General features: G+C 66.6%; 4 protein-coding genes across 4 annotated transcripts; 3 read left to right on the top strand and 1 right to left on the bottom strand.

Moving 5' to 3' along the window:
- The first annotated feature begins 1,534 nt into the window (after positions 1 to 1,534).
- Positions 1,535 to 7,644, top strand: LOC310909502 (rho-related BTB domain-containing protein 2-like). The gene is made up of 9 exons (XM_083861393.1): positions 1,535 to 1,881; positions 2,141 to 2,244; positions 3,588 to 3,773; positions 4,166 to 4,971; positions 5,405 to 5,523; positions 5,798 to 5,948; positions 6,142 to 6,230; positions 6,325 to 6,430; positions 6,505 to 7,644. The coding sequence occupies exons 1-9, from the start codon at positions 1,690 to 1,692 to the stop codon at positions 6,672 to 6,674; spliced, it is 1,923 nt and encodes a 640-aa protein (XP_083717519.1). The 5' UTR covers positions 1,535 to 1,689; the 3' UTR covers positions 6,675 to 7,644.
- A 452-nt stretch (positions 7,645 to 8,096) lies between these two features.
- On the bottom strand, positions 8,097 to 13,427 carry WDR54 (WD repeat domain 54; the record flags this gene model as incomplete). The annotated part of the gene is made up of 10 exons (XM_083862350.1): positions 8,097 to 8,969; positions 9,078 to 9,152; positions 9,696 to 9,858; positions 9,943 to 10,043; positions 10,891 to 11,147; positions 11,218 to 11,282; positions 11,517 to 11,698; positions 11,782 to 11,844; positions 12,600 to 13,059; positions 13,408 to 13,427. The coding sequence occupies 10 exons, from the start codon at positions 13,425 to 13,427 to the stop codon at positions 8,838 to 8,840; spliced, it is 1,518 nt and encodes a 505-aa protein (XP_083718476.1). The 3' UTR covers positions 8,097 to 8,837.
- LOC310909270 (uncharacterized protein C2orf81 homolog) lies at positions 13,108 to 16,971 on the top strand. The gene is made up of 6 exons (XM_083860912.1): positions 13,108 to 13,141; positions 13,182 to 13,526; positions 14,499 to 14,726; positions 14,816 to 15,364; positions 15,460 to 15,681; positions 15,831 to 16,971. The coding sequence occupies exons 2-6, from the start codon at positions 13,518 to 13,520 to the stop codon at positions 16,665 to 16,667; spliced, it is 1,845 nt and encodes a 614-aa protein (XP_083717038.1). The 5' UTR covers positions 13,108 to 13,141; positions 13,182 to 13,517; the 3' UTR covers positions 16,668 to 16,971.
- Positions 16,972 to 17,855: 884 nt separating this feature from the next.
- LOC310909194 (retinol dehydrogenase 13-like) lies at positions 17,856 to 20,010 on the top strand. Its single transcript, XM_083860789.1, has 6 exons — positions 17,856 to 18,044; positions 18,574 to 18,813; positions 18,906 to 18,995; positions 19,068 to 19,256; positions 19,467 to 19,573; positions 19,659 to 20,010. Exons 1-6 carry the CDS (start codon positions 17,888 to 17,890, stop codon positions 19,845 to 19,847), a joined length of 972 nt encoding a protein of 323 aa, XP_083716915.1. The 5' UTR covers positions 17,856 to 17,887; the 3' UTR covers positions 19,848 to 20,010.
- Positions 20,011 to 21,028: the final 1,018 nt, after the last annotated feature.

Below are 21,028 nucleotides of genomic sequence, written 5' to 3'. Positions count from 1 at the left end.
CGGGATGGGGGTCCCTGTACTGGGATGGGGGTCCTGTACCGGGATGAGGGCGCTGTGCCAGATTCCCATTCCAGGACACGGGTGCAGGTTCCAGGATCCCACGCTGGGAATGCGTGTGGAGGTCCCAGGATCCCACAGCAGGACGTGAATGTCACACCAGGATGTGAGGCAGGTCCCAGGGGCCCACACTGGGACCTGTGCCCGGGTCCAGCACTGGAATGTGGCTGTGGTGCCAGGATCCCACAGCAGGATGAGGGTCCCAGACTGGGGAGGGGGTGATGGGCCAGGATCCCACAGCAGGATGAGGGTCCCAGACTGGGGAGGGGGTGATGGGCCAGGATCCCACAGCAGGATGAGGGTCCCAGACTGGGGAGGGGGTGCCAGGCCAGGATCCCACAGCAGGATAAGGGTCCCAGACCGGGGTGGGGGTGCTGTGCCAGGATGAGATCCCACACTGGAATGTGGGTGCTGGGCTGGGCTCCTGGACTGGGATCAGGGTGCTGTGCCAACACCCAGCACAGAATCACGGAGGGGGGGGTGTCCCCCTTCTCTCTTCTGTCCCCTCTGTCCTTTCCCCCATCCCTGGAGCCCCTCCTGCCATTCCCTTTTTACACCAGGAAATGGGATTTTGGGGGGCTGGGGGATCACCGGGGCCCCCTCGACCATGAAGGTGGCGGCAGGGGGGGTCTTGGGGACATTCCCAGCCCAGTGTCTGGCCCGGCCTGTCCCCACAAGGCTCCTGTCCCAAAGCCTCTCCCATCGTTCCCTTATTTGGGCACCGCGACTGAAAAATCCCAAATCTCCGGGGAGGAAAAAAATGCTGGAAAATGGGATCTTGGGCCCAGGGACACGCCCAGCCCAGTGTGTGGCCAGCCCTGTCACCCCCTGTCCTGGTGTCACTGGTGTCACTGGTGTGACCGACATTACTGGTGTCACTGGTGTCACTCGTGTCATTCGTGTCACTGGTGTCACTTTTTACTGCTGTCACTCTTACTGGTGTTACTGGTTATACTGGTTTTGCTGGTACCGCTGGTGTCACTGCTGTCACTGCTGTCAGTGCTGTCACTGCTATCACTGACGTCACTGCTGTCACTGCTGTCACTGGTGTCACCGCTGTCACCGGTTTTACTGGTATAACCGGTGTTGTTGGTTTTACTGCTGCCACTGGTGTCACTGGTTTAACTGGTGCCACTGGGGTTATTGGTGTCGCCGGTTTCCCCGGTGTGTGCCGCTACTGTCACTGGTGCCACTGCTGTCACCGCTGTCACCGCTGTCACAGGCGCCGCTGGTGTCAATGGTGTCATTGCTGTCACTGGTATCGCTGCTGTCGCGACACCGCCCCCCTGCCCCTATGGGCGTGGCCTCACTTTAGGGGCGTGTCCGTGTGACCCCGCCCAGTGGGCGTGGCTTGTCGGGGGCCCGAGGGGGCGGGGCCGTCACGTGGCGGCGGGCGCCCCCTGGCGGCGCTCCTTTGTCCGCGCGCGGGGCGGGGCGGAGGGGGGCGTGGGCCCGCCGGGCCGTGCCGCGCGTGATTGGCGGGGCGGGCGGGGCGTGGCGCGGCGGCGCGCTCTGATTGGCTCCCGGGCGGGGTGGGGCGGGGCGGGCGGGGCGGGGGTCGGTAACGGGCCGGGGCCGGGCGGGGGGCGCTGAGCGGGGCCGCTCCGCTGCCCGGGGCCCCCCCGCGCCCCCATGGACCCCGACGTGGACTACGAGCGCCCCAACGTCGAGACCATCAAGTGCGTCGTGGTGGGAGATAACGCGGTGGGCAAGACGCGGCTGATCTGCGCCCGCGCCTGCAACGCCACGCTGAGCCAGTACCGGCTGCTGGCCACGCACGTGCCCACCGTGTGGGCCATCGACCAGTACCGCGTCTGCCAGGAGGTGAGGGCGGGGGGCACCCCCGGGCACGGCCGGACACCGGGCAGGGGCGTCACCGGGGGACACCGGGCACCCCGAGGGGCGCTGGGGCGGGGGGGGAGCACAAAGGGGTACCGAGCACCCGGGAACACCCGGTACCGCGGGGGACACCGAGGGGGAACCAGGATGGGGTAGCGGGGGTGGTACCGGGGGTTCTGGGCAGGGCGGTGGGTGATGGTGCCGTTCCCGGGGCCGTTCCCGGGGCCGTTCCCGGTGCCGACAGGTGCTGGAGCGCTCCCGGGATGTGGTGGACGAGGTCAGCGTTTCCCTGCGCCTGTGGGACACCTTCGGGGACCACCACAAGGACCGGCGCTTCGCCTATGGCAGGTGGGACCGCGACCCGCCACCGGAACCCCACCCCCGACCCCCACCGGCACCCCCGGGACCCCCCGCGCCCCCCCAGCCCCTGTCACCGCCAGCCCAGCCCCCACCCCGGCACCCCAGCGAGCCCTGCCCATCCCGGGATGCACAGAGCCAAAAGAGCCGCTTGGGCTCCCGCCAGCGTCCAGGGAGCAGCTCTGGCACCCCGAAGCCTCGGGGAGGGGCAGGACTGCCCCATCCCCCTCCGGGAACAGCTTTGGGGGCTCTCTGACCTCAACACTGCACCCCCCGAACCCCCCCGGGCAGGGACCCGGCTGCTCGCGGCCCCTCCGGAGCTGTGGGTGGGGGGCGGCTCCAGGGGGGCTCTTGTGGGGCGAGAATCCTTTCCCGGGGCCGCAGGAGGGGCCCCCCCAGACCTCCCGTGGCTCTCCGGTTGTAAACAGCCGGTCCCCGTGGCCGGCGGCACGTCCGGGCTCTTATCGCCGCCGGCCCGCGGCACCTCTAATCTCCCCGGGGCACGGCGGCTGGGGGGGCTGGGGGGGCTGGGGGGGGCCGGGTCCCCACGGTCCGAGGTGGCCCCGGGGCTGGCCGGGGGCCTCGCGGGGGCCGGGGGCGGCTATCTTGGTCTGGAACACGGGCCCGGCTCCAGCGGCGCCTCCCGGTCACGTCCCGTCCCGGCTCGGACTAAAAACAACCCGGGCCCGTGGCCACGCGGCTGCTCCGGGGACTTGGGGGTGCTGGCATCCACTCTGTGTCCCCTGGCATCCCACCCATGTCCCCTGGCACCCCCTTCTGTGTCCCCTGGCACCCCCTTCTGTGTCCCCTGGCACCCCCTCCCCCATGTCCCCTGGCACCCCCCATGACCCCCTGGCATCTTTAACCCCCTGAGGCAGGCCTGGGATGGCAGAGGCTGCTCCACTGGGGACAGCAGGCGTGGTCTGTCCCTGGTGCTGGGGGTGGCACCCACCCAGCTGTACCCCCCGGGACCCACCCATGGGTGCTCAAGGGCTGGGACCTGCTGGGACCGAGCTGGGACAGCTGGTGACTTGGCCGATGGTGGTGACACGAAGCCAAGTCCCATCGGGTCCCTGTCCTGAGGCTCCCAGAGGTTATGGAGTTCCCAGGGGGTCTGCCGGGGATCTGTGGGATTCCCATGGTTGTGGGGCTCTCAGGGGGTCCTGAGGCTCCTTGGGGGGGGATCCCAAGCTGGGGACAGTGACCGGCGCTCTGGGGCAGGGCTGGGCCCCGGGCTCTGCCTGAGCAGGACGTGTTTGGGGACACCGAGTGACAGCGGGTGGCACCAGGACAGCGCTGCCCTCCTGCTCCTGCTCCTCCTTCCCCCCCCGCAGGTCGGATGTGGTGGTTCTCTGCTTCTCGCTGGCGAACCCCAACTCGCTGCGGCACGTGAAGACCATGTGGTACCCCGAGATCAAGCACTTCTGCCCGCGCACCCCCATCGTGCTGGTGGGCTGCCAGCTGGACCTGCGCTACGCCGACCTGGACGCCGTCAACCGCGCCCGCCGCCCGCTGGCCAAGTGAGCCCCCAGAGTGTCACCTCCCCCCCGTTCCCCAGCTCCACGGGGACAGGGACACCCCCGTGTGTCACCACCAGTCCCATTAAAATGGGGATCTCTCCCTCTGCTGCTATGGGGGCCCGCAGTGTTGCCAGCAGCAGGGTAGGGTGTGTCATCTCATGAGGGATGTGGGTCAGGGTCTTCCGGCAGCACTTGTGGGGTGGAATCTCTGTCCTGCTCAGCCCTCCTGGGTTGGGGCCTCCCCTCCAGGCCCCCCTGGCACCCTCACAATAGGGAGGAGCCACACTCCCAGCACCCCCTGGGTGAGAGTGAGACCTCGCAGCATCCTTGGAATGAGGAGGGGCCGCTCTGGACCCCCTCCTCAGCCCCCCACCCTGTCCATGCCCCCCCAGGCCCATCAAGCCCTCGGACATCCTGCCACCAGAGCGGGGCCACGAGGTGGCCCAGGAGCTGGGGGTGCCCTACTACGAGACCAGCGTGGTGGCGCAGTTCGGCGTCAAGGACGTGTTCGACAACGCCATCCGCGCCGCGCTCGTGTCCCGCCGCCACCTGCAGTTCTGGAAGTCCCACCTGCGCAAGATGCAGCGCCCACTGCTGCAGGCGCCCTTCCTGCCCCCCAAGCCCCCCCCGCCCCTCATCCAGGTGCCCGACGCTCCCCCTGGCCTCGGGGGCGGCCCAGCCGCGCTGTTCCAAGCCCCGCTCTGCGCCGACGTTGTCTTCCAGCTGCAGGGCGGCCACCGCGTCTTCGCCCACCGCGTCTACCTGGCCACCGCCTGCTCGCGCTTCTACGACCTCTTCACCCTGGAGGGGCCCCCCGAAAGCCTCAGCGAAGGGGATGGGGACAGCCGTGACCTGTCGTCGTGGGGCCGCGGCTTCCTGAGCCTGCGCTGGGAGGCGGTGGCCGACCCGGTGGCGGGGCGGGAGCGGCGGATGGCGGTGGTGGCCATGGACCGGGGCGTGCGGCCGGAGCCACTGCGCGCCGTGCTGGAGTATTTGTACACGGGGAAGCTGGAGAGGCCCCACGGTGACCTGAGGCAGGTGGGGGCCGTGGCTGAGCTGCTGGAGGTGTTCGACCTGCGGATGATGGTGGCCAACGAGCTCAACCAGGAGAGCTTCATGAACCAGGAGATCACCAAGGCCTTCCACGTGCGCCGCGCCAACCGCGTCAAGGAGTGCCTGGCCAAGGGTGTCTTCGCAGGTATAGGGAGGCTGTGGGGACAGGAGGGTGGCCACTGTCCCCTCATGATGGTGGCCTCTTCTCGTGGTGACAGGGCTGTGGTCACCCTGAGCCCCTGCCTGCACCACTGAACTGTTTGGAGTCTGGGGTCCTGGAGCCCCTGTCCCAGTCAGTCATGGAGGTGCTGCTGGGGTGGAGTGGCAGTTCTGGGCTGTGGTGGCCAAGGGGTGCTTTGTCCCCAAGGCAGTGGTGTCTGAGGGGTGGAAGGGATGTCCAAGGGATTCTTGTCCCAGTGACAGTGATGGTCAAGGGGTGGCTGTCCCTGGTCTGCGGTGTCTGAGGGGTGGCTGTCTCTGGTCTGCCGTGTCCCAGGGGTGGCTGCCCCTGGTCTGCAGGGGGACAAGGGATATCTGAGGGGTGGCTGTCCCCGCCCTGAGCTGTCCCCTGTCCCTAGACGTGGTGTTCCGTGTGGATGACGGGGCCGTGCCGGCTCACAAGCCGCTGCTCATCGCCGGCTGCGACTGGATGAGGGCCATGTTCCGGGGGGGCTTCCGCGAGAGCTACGCCGACGAGGTGGGGGCCAGCAGGGCACCTGTGGCTCTGTGGGGCAGGGTGGGTGTCCTTGGTTGGGATCAGGGGGCTGCTCAGACCCCCTGGCCCAGGGACACGTGTGTCCTACTTTCCTCTTGCATGGCAGAAAGCGGGAGCTGTGCTGAGTCGGGAGGGCTATGCTGGGGTGTGTGGAGGGCTGGAGGTTGCTGTGCCACCTCAGGCACTGCCAGGAGGGTCCCCTTTTCCCCTAGCCCCCTTTTGGGGCTGGCTCCGAGCTCCCCCCCCAATCCCACAGGTGTCCCTGCCCGGCACCAACTGCGCCTGCCTCCGCGCCGTCCTCGACTTCCTCTACACGGGGGTCTTCACCCCCACGCCCGACCTGGACGCCATGGAGCTGCTCATCCTGACGGACCGGCTGTGCCTGCCGCGGCTGCAGGCGCTCACCGGTGAGACCCCCGTCCCTCCCTGCCTCACTCCCCCTGACGTCACCTGTCAATACCCCGCTGGTGCCGCGGGGACGGATCAATCGTCCCTGTGTGTCATTATTCACTGTCCTTATGTAAGCGCGGGGGGGGCTCTGCCGGCCCCGGGGGACACATCCCCGCTGTGTGACCCCCCATCATTTCCCCCCTCTCCCAGAGCAATACGCCGTGGACGAGCTGCTCCGAGCCTTCATGCAGCGCGTGGAGATTGACGAGCAGGTCATCATTTACCTGGAGATGACGCAGGTACGGGGGGCTTGGAGGGCACGGAGACCCCCGTGGGGTGGGGCACAGGTGATGGGGTGACCTCCCCGCACCCCAAATCCCTCTTTCCCCCCAGTTTCACAACGCCCAGCAGCTGGCGGCCTGGTGCCTGCACTACATCTGCACCAACTACAACCGCGTGTGCCGCCGCTTCCCCCGAGAGATGAAATTCATGTCCCCAGGTACGGGGACAGACACGGGGAGGGGTGGACACGGGGGTCCTCGCCGCTCCCTGAGCCCCGGGATGTCCCCGCAGAGAACCAGGCGCACTTCGAGCGGCACCGCTGGCCCCCGGTGTGGTACCTGAAGGAGGAGGATCTGTACCTGCGCTCCAAGAAGGAGCGGGAGCGCGAGGAGCAGCTGCAGCGCAAGCAGCACCCCCGCAGCAAGTGGTGCTTCTGGCGGCCCTCGCCCCCCGTGTCCTGAGCTGGGGGGGGACACTCGGAGAGGGGACCTGGGGGGGTTCAGGAGGGTTGGGAGCCCCTGTGCTGAGCAGGGGGCTCGGCCCCGGGATCCCCCACATTAGGGCTGGGGGGCTCAGCTGGGCTGGGGGTCCCTGTGGTGAGTGGGGGGGCTCGGGGCTGGGGGGGTTTGGCTGGGCTGGGCGTCCCTGTGCTGGGCTGGGGGTCTCTGTGCCGAGCAGGGGGCTCAGGCACATTATGAGCTGAGGGTCTCAGCCCTGGGGTCCCCACACTTGACTGGGGGGCTCAGCTGGGCTGGGGGTCCCTGTGTGGAGTGAGGGGCTTGGGGCTTTTATAAAGGGCTGGGGGGGTCAGCTGGGCTGAAGGTCCCTGTGTTGAGTGGGGGGCTTGGGCCCAGGGTTCCCATGAAGGGCTGGGGGTTCCTGTGCTGGGCTGAGGGGCTCAGGACCCCCAACCTCAGCTCCAGGGACCCCACACTGCACAGAGGGGTTGGACCCTGGGACCCCCACCCTGGGCAGGGGGGGCTGTGCCCAGGGGTCCTCATGCTGAGCCAGGGAGCTTGGCCCCAGGACCCCCATCCTGGGCTGTGGCTCTCCGGACTGGGACCCCCCACCACTGAGCCAGGGGGCTTGGCAGGGGTGGGGGTCCCCCAAAGGGCTTTGTTTACCCCCCACCCCAGCTGTTTACAGGCTCTACCGGGTCTCAGCCCCTCCCCGGTCCCACCGTGCCTTTCCCCGGTGGGGGAGGGCCGTGCTGAGCCCCCTCCCCCCGGCAGGGCCCCCCCGCCCCGGCCAACGCTGGTGCTACCTCTGACCGAGCAGTATTTGGGGCTGGGGGTGGCAGGGAGCGGGGGCTCTGCCGCTCCCCCTTTCTTTTCTGGGGGGTCCCCACCCCCGTAGGGCTCTCTGGTGCTGTATTTTCTCTCCCCCCGTGGGGCGGGGGGGCCCAAGCTGTGAGCGGGGCGGGGTGGGTGGGGGGGTGGGCGCGGGGAGGGGTCCCTGGGTGCTTGTGTGGCTGCCAGAGCCCCCGGCTCATCTCTGTGCCTTGGACGGGCCCCCCGGCCCCGGGCTGTGTCCCGGGGGGGATCATTGTCCCTGTCCCGGGGGCGTGGCATTGTCCCTGTCCCCGGGCCGTGTCCCCGCCCCCCGGGCTGAACTGCACAACCGTTTTTACACTTTTTTAACCCAGGAGCACAGCGGCCCCACCCGGCCCGGAGCGGGGCCCCCTCACAACCTCAGCAGCGGCTGTTTTAACCTTTAATAAAGCTTTTTGTAACGGAGCCTGACTCTGTTGTGTCCCCCCGACTCTGCTGTGCCCCCCCAAAACGCGAGCCCTCCCCCCCAGGAAGGAGTGACACGGGGGGGCTTCATTGGGGTGTATTTATTGGGGTGGGGATCAGAAATGGGGAGCCCTGGGGGCTCACACACTGGCGGGATGTACAGGGTGGGGGGGGTCATTTTTGGATGGGGCAGATCCCCAGCACGGCAGGAGGGGCTGGGCCCCCCATTCCCTCCTCCCAGGAGCAGATCCTGGGGTCACCTCAGCTCCCATGGGGGGGGTCAGGGACAGTCAGGGGGCCTGGAGGGGACCCGGGGATGTCCCTGGGGTCCAGCTGCAGCTGCTGTTTCCAGCCCCGGAGAACAGCTGGGGCCTCAAACATCTGGCCAGCGGCCATGGGACTGCAGCATCCCATGGGGATTTGGGATCCTGGCGGGGGGGAGGGTTGGGATGCAGGATCCCCCAGCTCCCCCATGTCTCCCTGGCTTCCGTCCCCGCTTTTTCCCCTCCCCGTGGCCGGCGGGTGCTGCACCCTGGGACGCTGGGCTGGGCTCGGGGCTCTCCCGGCCGGAGCAGCAGGTAGCACAGGTTCCCCGGGATCCTCCCGTCTGAGCCGGGTCTGTTCCCAGCCACGCCACCCTCCGGGAAGGGCGGGAGGCCACGGGAGGATCCCGGAGCCGGCGGGAGCCATGGGAGGATCCCCTCGGGGTGGTGGAGCTGGAGGAGCAGCTCCCAGCCCTCGGGAGGGCTCCGGGCAGCAGGGAGGGGATCCTGGAACCTGCAGAGCTGGGGCGGGCTCTGTGCTCACCCCTCACCCGCGGCCGCGCTGCCGGAGCGTCCCCGCATTCCCGGTGTTCCCGGTGTTCCCGGTGCTCCCGGCAGCGCCGGCTCAGGCGGGGCCGTAGCAGAGGATCTCGCTCAGGTCGTAGCCGGTGACAGCGAAGGTGTCCCCGGCGGGGTCACAGAACCGGGCGCCACAAACCTGCGTGTCCGTCACGCACTCGGCGTGGCAGTGCTGGATCTGTGGTGGGAGCGGGTCCACAAGGAATTCCGAGATTTCCAAGTCCCCAATCCCCATGGAGCAGCCGTGGCTCCAAGTGCCGCGTCCATGTCCCAGGTCTGGACTCACCTCGATGTCATCAGTGTCCGGGTTCCTGCTGAGCTTCCAGACGTGGACAAAGGAATCCTCCGCACCTGACAGCAGCTGGAGGGGAGCAGAGGGACAGTGGGGACACCACAGAGGTGGCAGTGCCATGGGGCAGGATGGGACACTGAGGTGGGATGTGGTGTGGGATGCCAGGTGGGGATTTTAGGTGGGAATGGCAGCTGGGATGTCAGGGCGGGATACAGGTTGGGATATTGGGCAGGATCTGAGCACGGGTGTCGCCCTGATTTTTCAGCCTTCTGATGTTTTTATTCTTGGACTGGAGCTTTCTCACCAATTGTAAGTAAAACAAAGACTGATGTTTGGTAAATAATACACTCCTTCCCGGGGGAAGGACAAATTGATAGACATCTAAGTTGACCACTGGGGTCAGAGAGGTGTTACTCTCATCCCCCAATCTCTGATCAAATTCTAAACCCTATTTAAACCCCAAACCGTAATAAACTTTCTCTTTCTCTTCTCACTTCCCAATTTGACAGGTGAGTGTGGTTCTTTCGTGTCCTTTAGCGACACACGGGAGGTGAAGCCAGGTGTGACTCCAGGTGTGACACCTGGCACAGGGAGCCCCTGTCCCCTCCGTACCTTGCCGGTGAGCGGTGCCAGGTCGAGGGCGTAGATCCATCGGGCGTGGGCGCTCACCTGGGCACGGATCTGCCCCGACCCCGCTTCCCACAGCCGGATCTGCCCGTTCCCGTAGCCCGCTGCTACAATCCCGTTCCACAGCGTCACCGAGGAGCAGCTGGAGCTGCACACGGGGCCAGGTGTCAACACCTCTGGGGTGTCCCCTCCCTTGTGTCCCAACACCTTGTGGGATCCCCGGGGCTCTCACCCAGATCCAGGGATCTTCCCCAGCAGGGTGAACTCCTCCCCGGTGCTCCAGAGGCAGAGGGTCCCAGAGTCATCGGCTGTCACCAGGTCCCCAGCCCCGTCCTGTGGGGAGAGATGGCTCAGGGACACCGTTCTCCAGCTCTGGGATGGCACCAGCACTGCCCTGGCTCCAGGGCTGCCCCAGGGGCACCAGGACAGGCTGAAACAGCTCCTGAAGTGCTGACAGATCCTGGCCAGAGCGGGGCCGGGAACGCCCGCGGGTGGCTCCGTTGGAACTCGTCCGTGTTTGCCCACGCTGCCACGCTAAGGGTGGATTTCGAGGAAGAATCAGGGCACTCCTTCCCTCCATGAGGATTCCTGGCTCCTCCCGGCCCTGGGAATGTCCCAGTGCAGCCCTGGGAACGCTCAGCACTCGTGGAGCAAAGTCCAGGGGGGTGTGTGAGGGGACGGGCGGCAGTGGGAGGTGACACAACAGCTCCGTGTCCCCACGGTGGTGACACAGCAGCTCGGAAATGGGTTCTGGGGGATGAATTCCTCGGGGATCCCCGAGCAAGGAAAGTTCAGTGACTCATCAGGGAAAGTGCTGAGTGGGAGGAAACAGCTGGTGAGTCTGCAGGGACCTGCCCTGTGAGCTTCCAGCGCTTAAGGTGCTTCCAGGAGAGATGGGAGGAACTTTGGGACAGAAGATGGAGTGACAGAACAATTGGAAATGGCTTCCCACTGGAGAGGGGGAGATTTGGGTGGGGTTCTGGGAATAAATCCTTCCCTGTGAGGGTGGGGAAGCCCTGGCACAGGTTGCCCAGAGAAGCTGTGGCTGCTCCTGGATCCCTGGCAGTGTCCAAGGCCAGGCTGGACGGGGCTTGGAGCCACCTGGGATGATGGAAGGTGTCCTTGCCCACAGCAGGGAGTGGCACTGATGAGATTTAGGGTGTCCCACCCTCCCCCGTACCGGGGCCTGGCCCTGCTCGGCCGCGATGTCGGTGACGGGATCCCGGTGCTGCTCCAGGACCTCGCTCAGCGTCACGTTGGTCCCTTTTGGGGGGATGTCAAACACCAGCACGGCCCCAAAGGATGTCCCTGTGGGGTCAGGGGGGTCAGCAGGGCTGGGCCACCCCAGAGCCAGCACCCTGCCCACGTCCCTGGGCTCACCCACGCAGATGAAGCGGCCGCCGGCTGCAGAGATGCCTCGGGCGAACATGGAATGTGCTGGAAGGGAACAGGTTTGTGTCACTCACGGGCAGGGACAGATCTCTGTGACAGGAATTGGGGGTCACACCCCCATCCTGCCCAGGGTTTGGGCCTGTCATAAGATATTGAGGTGCTGGTGTCCAGGGAATGGAGCTGGGGAAGGGTCTGGAGCACCAGGAGGGGCTGAGGGAGCTGGGAAATGAGCTCAGGCTGGAGAAAAGGGGGATCAGGAGGGACCTTCTGTTCCCTGACAGGAGGGGACAGACAGGGAACAAGGGACAGGATGAGAGGGAACAACCCTGAGCTGTGCCAGGGGAGGCTTGGGTTAGATATTGGGAAAATTCCTTCCTGGAAAGAGCTGGAATTTCCATGCTGGCAGGGGTGGACTAGAGCCAAATTCCTTCAGATGCCTGAAGGGATTTAAAAGGATGTGGCACTTGGGGACACGGCCAGTGGTGGCCTGGGCAGCACTGGGGGATTTGGGGCTCCCCAGGGGACTCACCTGCTGGGTGCTCTGGGATGTCCAGGGCGTGCCAGAACACCATGGTGGAGCCGTCAGAATCGTACATCTGCCACGGAGGGGACAGGGTGGGACACTCTGGGGGGTGACAGGGGCACCCCCAGGACCCTCTGGATCCCCCCCAGGCCTCACCTGGACCCCACGCTGGGATGTGAGCACCAGCAGCACCCGCGACGGGAGCTCGCACCACGCGGCCTGCGAGGGACAGGGCGGGAGTGGGGGGCACTGCAGGGCCCCCAAAACCTCCCTGCAGCCCCTCCTCCTGTGGTTCTTCTATAGATCCCCCAAAACCTCCCTCCAACCCCACCTCCTGTGGTTCTTCTCCTGGATCCCCCAAAACCTCCCTCCAACCCTCCTCTTGTGGTTCTTCTCCTGGAGACCCCCCCAAAACACCCTCCTGAAGCTTCCCAAATCCTTCTCCTGGAGCCCCCCAAACTCCTACCCCTGGAACATGAGCCCCTAAATGTCCCCTTGGAGCCCCCCAAACCCTCCTCCTGGAACAGGACCCCCCAGATATCTTTCTGTAGCCCTTCAGACCCTTCCTCCTTGAACAGGAGTATCCAAATCTCCTCCCGGAGCCCCCCAAACGCTCCTCCCGGGGCAGGACCCCACAAATCTCCCCCTGGAGCCCTCCAAACCCCTCCTCCTGAAACAGGAGCCCCCAAATCTCCTTGTAGAGCCCCTCCAAACCGCTCCTCCTTGTGCAGGATACCCCAACTCCTCTCCTGGGGGACAGCCCCCTCTGCCCCAGGTGTGCTTGATGTTTCCACAGGTGAACTCCTGCTGGGCTCAGGGACGCCCCCAGCGTCCCACAGACCCCCCAAGGGGCTCCTTTCCCCTCCCCACACTCTGGCACTGCAGCATCCTGTGGTCCCCCTACCCCATTTCAGTGCCAGGGCCGTGTCCCACCCCCTGCCAAAGCTTTGCCCCCTATGCTCCCCGTCCCTCACCTGTGTGAGCAGGGGGATGCTGAGGGCCGACCCCCCTCCCCGGGCCTGCAGCTGCCGAGGAGGGCCCTCGTTGCCCAGCAGGCTGAGGGTGGTGCCGTGCACGGCTCCGAAGGCCGGGGGCCGGGCGGGAGGGCACAGCACGGCCAGGTTGTTGTACAGGGCCGAGCTGCTGCTCCGCAGGGCCAGGCTCCGCTCCCGCCGGTACGGCCTGAGGGGAGGGCACAGCGAGCCGCGGGCTGGGGAGGGTCCGCAGGGCGAGAGGGGGCAGATCCGGGGGCTTGGGGAAGGTTTTGGCTGGAGCGGATCTAAGGGGGTGGGGTGAGTCCAGAGAGGGAATGGGGGCAGATTCGAGAGGGGCCAGGGATGGATCCAGAGAGGCTGATGTGGATCCAGACAGGGAAGGGCAGATCCAGGGAGCCGGGAGCAGCTCCAGAGGAGCGAGGGGAAGATCCACGGGGGTCTGGGGGCAGATCCAGGGGAGAGGGGGGCAGATCCAAGGGGGCCTGGAGGCAGATCCAGGGGATCTGGGGGCAGATCCAGGGGTCTGGGAGCAGCTCCAAGGGGGTCTGGGGGCAGATCCAGGGGTCTGGGAGCAGCTCCAAGGGGGTCTGGGGGCAGAATCCAGGGGAGCAGGGGGATCCCTCTCCCCTCCCAGGGCCCCCCAAAACCCCCGGCCCAAGCTCCTCTTCCAGAGACCCCACCCCATCCCCACCTCCCCAACCCCTGCCCGTGCCGGCCTCCCCGAATCCGGTTCCCCCTCAGTGTCCCCCAATCCCCCCCGGTTTCCCCTTTCCCCCTCCCCGCTCACCCGCTACCCGCCGCCGCCATGGAGACGCGTCGCGGCGTGATGACGCAAGAAGCGACGCGCGTTGATTACGTCACGTTGCCGTGGAGCCCGGGACGCCAAAAGGAGGCGGGATGGCCGAGGTGGGACTGGGAGAACTGGGCGGGACTGGGAGAACTGGGAGGCGCCAAAGCGGGGCAAAAGGGGCCGGCGTTGGCCGGGAGGAGCCGGGGGGTGTGGGGAGTTGGGGTGTACTGGGGTATACTGGGGTATACTGGGGTATACTGGGGTAAGCTGGGGGGCCATGCTGGGGTGGGCTGGGCTGTACTGGGATATACTGGGATATACTGGGGTATATTGGGGTATACTGGGGTGTGCTGGGATGAGCTGGGGGGCCATGCCGGGGTGGGCTGGGCTGTACTGGGCTGTATTGACATATATTGGAGTTTACTGGGGTATACTGGGGTAAATTGGGGGGCCATGCTGGGCCGGGCTGGGATATACTGGGATGTGCTGGGGTATATTGGAGTATACTGGGGTGTGCTGGGATTAGCTGGGATGTACTGGGATGAGCTGATGAGCCATGCTGGGGTGGGATGGGCTGTACTGGGATGTACTGGGATGTGCTGGGGTATATTGGGGTATACTGGGATGAGCTGGGAGGACCATGCTGGGCTGTACTGGGCTATACTGGGGTGTACCGAAATGCGCTGGGCTGTACTGGGATGAGCTGAGGGGCCATGCTGGGGTGGGCTGGGATGTACTGGGCTGTACTGGGGTATACTGGGCTGTACTGGGATGAGCTGGAGGGCCATGCTGGAGCGGATAGGGATGTACTGGGCTGTACTGGGCTATACTGGGCTGTACTGGGATGAGCTGGAGGGCCATGCTAGAGCGTATAGGGCTGTACTGGGCTGTACTGGGATGTACTGGGGTGTACCGAGATGTGCTGGGCTGTACTGGGCTGTACTGGGCTATACTGGGATGAGCTGGGGGCCATGCTGGAGCGGATAGGGATGTACTGGGCTATACTGGGCTATACTGGGGCGTACCGAGATGCGCTGGGCTGTACTGAGATGAGCTGAGGTAGTTTGGGTGTCTCTGTCCCGGCTCAGAAAAGGAAACCCCGCAGCGCCGCCGCCAAACCGAAACCGGACAAGGCACGAACGCCCTCCCGACCCCCGGGCCGGCAGTCCAAGAAGGCGTCCCCCAAAACCCCCCGGCACGGCTCGCCCCCGGAGGAACCGGCCGAGCCAGAGGAGCCCTTGGACGTCGTGCCCATCCTGAACGACCTCCTGGACCGGGTGCTGGCCGAGGCTGCCCTGGCGGCCGCGATGCGGCAGGTGAGAGAACCCCGCTCCTCCCTTGGATTTGGGGAGGTTTTGGGGGGCGCTGGGAGTTGCGGGCGGGGGTCTCAGCTCTGTCTCTGTAGCGGATCCCCTTCACGGTGTCGCGGGCGCGGGACGCCATCCTGTTTGTGGCCCAGTGGCGATTCCCGGCGCGGGACGAGGGAGACCCGGACCCCGAGGTGGGCCCGGACCCCCAGGGAGACTCGAGTACCGAGGGAGACTCGAATACCGAGGGAAACTCGAATACTGAGGGAGACTCGAATTGCGTGGGAGACCCGAATTCCGAGGGAGAACCGGACTCTGAGGGAGATTCGACCGAGGGAGACTCGAATTCTGAGGGAGACTCGAATCCCGAGGAAAACCCGGACTCCGAGGGAGACTCGACCGAGGGAGACTCGAATTCCGAGGAAGACACGGACTCCAAGGAAGACACGGACTCCGAGGGAGACACGGACTCCGAGGAGGCCCCGAGTTCCGAGGGAGACACGGACCCCGAGGGAGACACGGACTCCGAGGATCTCGAACGAGACGGAATGTGGAGCGAAGATGAGGAGCCCAAATCCTGCCCATTGGACCGCCGGATTCCGTGCGTTGCCACCTGGGAGGGGGAGAAATCCCAGTCCTCGGAAAAGGTGAGACGTTCCCCGACCCCCCTGACGCCACCCGGGCCGGGGGAGCCGCGGTGTCACCCACACCGGGTCCTGTGTCCCCTCTGTCGCCCGACCAGAGCAAGTCCGAGGATCTCTCTGAGACAGCCACGGCTGAAAGTTCGTACCTGTGTCCCAGCGAGGAGTCCGACGCTGTCACCGCCTCGTCTGTCCCTCTGTCCTCGGAGCAGGGCCCGTCCGAGGCTCTGCCTGAGACAGCCGAGGCTGAAAGTTCCTCCGTGTGTACCAGCGAGGAGTCTGATGCTGTCTCTGTCCTGGATGTCCCTCCATCCCCGGAGGAGGTGAGATGTGCCTCAAACTTCCCTCTCCGAGACCCCACAGCGGCTCTGGGGCTGTGGGACACCGAGTGTCACCAACACCGTGTCACCAACACCGGGTCACCCCCCCGACACCTCCACCCACACCGTGTCCCTTTTGTCCCCCCGGGCAGGTCCCCGCAGCTTCTCCCGCTCCGGTTCCCGGCGATGATACGGACGTGTCACCCCGCCCGGAGTGTCCCAGCGCTCCCCGGCCCCGAGAGAGGGGTCGCCGCCTCTCCCGGGACCGCGGAAGGAGCAGCATCTTCGCCCAGCCCCCTAGGAAGGATCGCCGCCTCTCCCGGGACTCCGGGAGTGGGGACATCCTCACCCAGCTCCCCGAGAGGCGCCGTCGCTTCTCCTGGGGCTCTGGGAGTGGCGGCATCCCCGTCCAGCCCCCTGAGAAGGGCAGCCAACCCTCCCGGTTCCCGCAGCCCCGGCGGGCCCCGCAGGGCGCGCCCCAACCCCGGGCTCCGGCACCACAGGTGTCCCACGAGGATGTGGCGAAGGCCACCCATCAAATGGCACCTCCGCCACCCCCCGGGCCCAGCCTGGCACCGGTGCAGCCCCGCAGACCCTCCCTCGGCCCCGGGGTGCCCAGGCTGGGTGCCCGCCGCCTCGCCGCCCGCTGGGTGTTACCCGAGGTGAAGGTGGTGGACGTGAGCGGTGACCCCGACTGGGGGCGAGCGGGAGCCTCGAGGTCCCGGCTGGTCCCATCGCAGGTTATTCCGGCGAGCGGGCGGGCCCGCAAGGCCGAGCCGCAGCTGTGTGAGCCCTGGCTGGCCTCGGCTCGCTTGGCTCCCGGTGTCACCGTGCGCTGGGGCCGCACCGAGCGGCGCGGGCCGGCCCTGCCCGCCCACGGCGGGCGCGACGAGGACGAGGTGGATGTGGAGGCGGTGAAAAGGGCGGACAAGGAGCTGAAACCCATCCTGCCCCACCCGGAGTGCCGGCTCGCGGAGTACGACGAATGAGAGGAGCAGCTGGAAAAGCCGTCGGGAATTCTGCAGCTCCCGGGGGGGATCCCCGGTTCTTTGGGGGCTCCTCGGCACCTCGTGTCCCACCGGAGCCGGGGCTGGCACCGGGCACAGCCCCGCGCGGCGCCCCCGGAGCTCGGAGCCCTTTGCCGGCGCTGCTGAAAAGAACGAAAGGAAAATAAAAGCCCTTAAATGAGTTTTCCTCACCCGGCCAGCGGAGCCGGGCCGGGAGCACCGGGCGCTGCACCCACGATGCCACCAGCGCCCGGACACACATTTGGCTCTGTCCCCAAATGAGGAATAAAGGGGGATGTGACGAGGTGACAAGTGTGGCTTCGCCCCGTGAGCGCTCCATCCTGGGGACCGCGGGTCGGGGCTGCTCGAGGTCCCTCAATGGGACTGTCCCCGCTCCTGAAGGTCCTTATTCCCACAGGGACGTTCTCCAGCCCTGGAGTGTCCCCGCACTGCAGGACGGGGACTTTGGGGGACACGGGGACACTAAGGTGACACCGAGGCGACGCAGGGAGCTTTACATGTCCCCCGGTCACTCTATGAGTTGACGCATAGACACCCTCATTAGCATATAAACAGGCGTGGTTTATAGCTCATTAACATGAGATGTGATACAGGGCGTGGTTTTCGGTTCCTATTTAGCATGGGGTGAGGCCTTGGGCGTGGGTTGCGGTTCCTCATTAGTAGATGATGGAGTAGGCGTGGTTTTCAGCTCCTAATTAATCTGAGAGTGGTTTTTAATTCAGGGCTCGTCGAGGGTCCGCTCTGGCGGCCCTACAAGACCCCAAAATCACCAGTCCTATTTGTGACCCCACTTTTTGCATTGGTGCAATTCTCCCCTTGTTACTCAACACCACAAAGGAACCTTGGGGTGCAAAATACCGTTTCCGGTCCAGGCTCGGCAGATCTGAAAATGTCAGTGCAGAGTTACCCGTGTGGTTTTACAGCACCGAGAGCTTTATTAACGGCAGTAAATTAATTGTCGTTTACTGACAGGGTGGCGCAGGGGATAGTGGGGTGGCAAAGGCGAGAGTGTGGTGGCACAGGAGACAACTGGCTCACCCTCCTGCCCGCTCCAGCCACTCTGCTGTCCCTCCTCGGCTCCCAGTGGCTCACGGAGCAGAGGGACTCGTGTCATGCCATGCTGCCGGTCGGGCAAAGGTCCTGCTGTGACCTCTGTCCCCAGCCCCACCCTGCGCCCGGCCATGGAGCTGCTGGGGGCCCTGAGCCCCCCGTGGTGGCTCCTGCTGCTCTCACTCCTGGCCCTGATGTTCTGGGCCATGCGGAGAAGCCCCTGGGACCCCCGCAAGTGTCCCACCGACCTGACGGGCAAGACAGTGATTGTCACCGGAGCCAACAGCGGTGAGCAGGGGCGGGTGGTGGGGACACGATGGCGTGATGGCTGTGGGGTGACCTGCAGGGGACACGGGTGGTCCTTTGCCAGCCCAGGATCCCAGTCCCTGCTTTGGGAGGGGAAATGGCTGCAGAAGCAGCTGGTGGCCGGTCCCTGGGCACCCACAGTGTGTTCCTGGTGCCCCCTGCCCGTTTTCTGAGGCTGGACTCCATCTCAGCCCTGTTAATGACTGACAGACAAAGCCACCACGGCCACCATGTCACACCGGGGATGGGGTCACTGCTCTCACCCGTGTCCCACTGCCAAGAATGTGGTCGGGCTGCCACTGCTGGAGACCCACAGGCTGGGATTGGGATGCCCACTTGTACCCAGGCCCCACATGTGCTGGGCTCCATTCCCACCCTAGCACCCATCATTTCCTGCTGGGTGGGTGGTTTTGGCTGTGGCAGGGGCTGCCCAAACCCTGGCGACAGGTGCACAGACCCTCTCCAGGGTGACCTAGCTGGGATCAGCCCGTCCCCGCTCCGTGTCCCGCAGGCATCGGCAAGTGCGTGGCCATGGACCTGGCGCGCCGGAACGCCCGCACCATCCTGGCGTGCCGGAGCCGGGAGCGGGGCCAGGCGGCCGTGGAGGAGATCCGGGCGGCCACTGGGAACCCGGCGGTGGCTCTGAGGCTGCTGGACACCGGCTCGCTGGCCTCGGTGCGCGCCTTCGCCAGCGCCGTGCTGCGCGAGGAGCCGCGGCTGGACGTGCTGGTCAACAACGCCGGGGTCACCGGTATGTGCCAGGCCAGGCCAGGCCCCGTGGCTCTCACAGGGGTCCAGCACTCTGTCCCGATTCCCCACAGCACTCCCCACCCTCCTTTCCAGGGCTGCCCTTCGCCATCACATCAGAGGGGTTGGAGCAAACCTTCACCACCAACTACCTGGGCCCGTTCCTGCTCACCAACCTGCTCCTGGGTGAGTGGAGGGGTTGGGGGGAGTTCAGGGGGCTCTGGGGACTCCTCCCCGCTCACCCCTTGCTCTGCACAGATCTCCTGAAGGCCTCGGCGCCCGCCCGGGTGGTGAACGTGTCATCGTTCCGGCACAGCCTGGGCACGGCCGACAGCGCGTTCCTGACGGGGCAGCGCAGCCCGGGCGGGTACGACGCCGCCTACAACAGCACGAAGCTGATGAACGTGCTCTTCACCGCCGAGCTGGCACGGCGCCTGCAGGGCACAGGTGGGTACCGGGCCGTGCCGGGCTCAGCCGTGCCATGGGGCACCCCGGGGACATCCCCTGTCCCAACTCCCTGTGCTCCTGTGCCAGGGAAGTCTGACACAGGTTAGAGACTCGCTGGGGTCCCCCAAGGGTGGCGGAGGCCCTGGTTAAGGTCAGGCTGGGATTTGGGGATCCCCGGGGTCTCCACCCTGCTGACACTCGGCCCGGCAGGGGTGACGGCCACCGCGCTGAGCCCCGGCGTGGTGAGCACCAGCATCATGCGCCACTTCAGCTGGCCCGTGCGGGCGCTCTTCTGCCTCCTCCGCCCCTTCATGAAGGTGAGCGGGGCCGGTCCTGCCCCTCCCGGGGCCAGCGGGGTGGGGTGGGGGCTGCCAGACCCCTCCTCACCCCCGTCCCCCGCAGTCGGCCGAGCAGGGCGCTGCCAGCACCATCTTCTGCGCCGTCTCGGAGGAAGCCGCGGGCATCAGCGGGAAATATTTCGACAGCAGCTGCCGCCTGGCGCTGCCCTCGGAGGCCGCCCGCGACCCCGCGCTGGCACGGAAACTCTGGGAGGCGTCGGAGCGGCTGGCGGGGCTCACGGAGCAGGACTGAGCCACCGGGATGCTCAGCAGGGCGGGGAAGGGGACACGGAGGCCGCTCTGCTCCCCCTGTACCCACCCCGTGATGCCGCGGGGACAACACGGCGCCGGCCTGGAGGGACTGTGAGGCTTTTATTAAAAACCCCGGCGCCACACGCGCCGCTACTCCCAGGTGATGTCCAGGTCCAGCCGCTGTTTCCTGACGGCTTGCAGGAAGCTGTCGTAGTCGCGCCGGTAGATGTCGGGGCAGCGGGACAGGTCCAGGCGCCGCAGGGGCCCGTCGGAGCCCAGCAGCTGCCACACGGCACCGGCGGACACGCAGCTCTCGGCCAGCGACAGCTCCCGCAGCTCCCGCAGCCCCGGCCCCGCCAGCGCCGGCTCCAGCACCGAGTCCAGCGGGAAGGGCACGGACAGCAGGCGCAGGGTCTGCAGTTTCGGGGCTCTGCACAGCACCGAGGCCAGCGTGGAGCCCAGCACCGGGCGGTGCGCGGCCGGCACGGCCCCGGAGAGCATCAGAGAAAAGCTCTGGAGCCGGGGCAGCCCGCGGGGCAGCAGGTCGGTGGCCCAGCATGGTGACGGGGCAGGCGGCTCCTCGTGGCTGTGGGGGTCGGGTGGCGCTTCCAGCACAGCGCTGAAGCTCTGCAGGGCGGGGCAGGTGGCGAGCAGGGTGGGCAGCGAGAGCGGGTCCTGCCAGCTGAAGCCGTGCAGGGTCAGGGTGTGCAGGCGGGTGCCCAGGCCCTGCGCCAGGGGCAGAACCTCTGCCAGCGCCCGGCCGTGCAGCCCAGAGCAGCCCAGCATCACCCGGGACAGGCACTCCCAGGCCGGCAGCTCCCGCAGCCCCGAGGGGACGGGACTGTCCTCCAGCCACACGCTGACCTCCTTGGCCTGGGGACACATGGCCAGGACAGTGCCCAGGGCGTCCTCCTCCACGTACTCCAGCTGCTGCAGGGGCAGCGTGAGCGGCGCTCCCTCCGGTGCAGCCTCCCGGCCCCGCAACAGCTCCTCCAGCGAGGGGAAACCCTCCGAGTCCTCGGTGCCGTCCAGCTGCCGGGAGCGGAGCAGCCGCAGCGCATCCAGCAGGGCGCTGTGTGCCAGCACCTCCAGGCACGGCAGGGCCAGCAGCAGGAAGGCCACAGCAGCCACCACGTCCCTGTCCTCGGCGTGCTCCAGGTCGCGGGCCAGCAGGACGCGGAG

Source organism: Zosterops lateralis (assembly GCF_965231275.1).
Source record: "Zosterops lateralis genome assembly, chromosome: 5".
Classification (NCBI taxonomy): Eukaryota; Metazoa; Chordata; class Aves; order Passeriformes; family Zosteropidae; genus Zosterops; species Zosterops lateralis.
The sequence above is the reverse complement of the archived record's forward strand: the minus strand, read 5'-3'. Positions and strand labels throughout refer to the sequence as shown.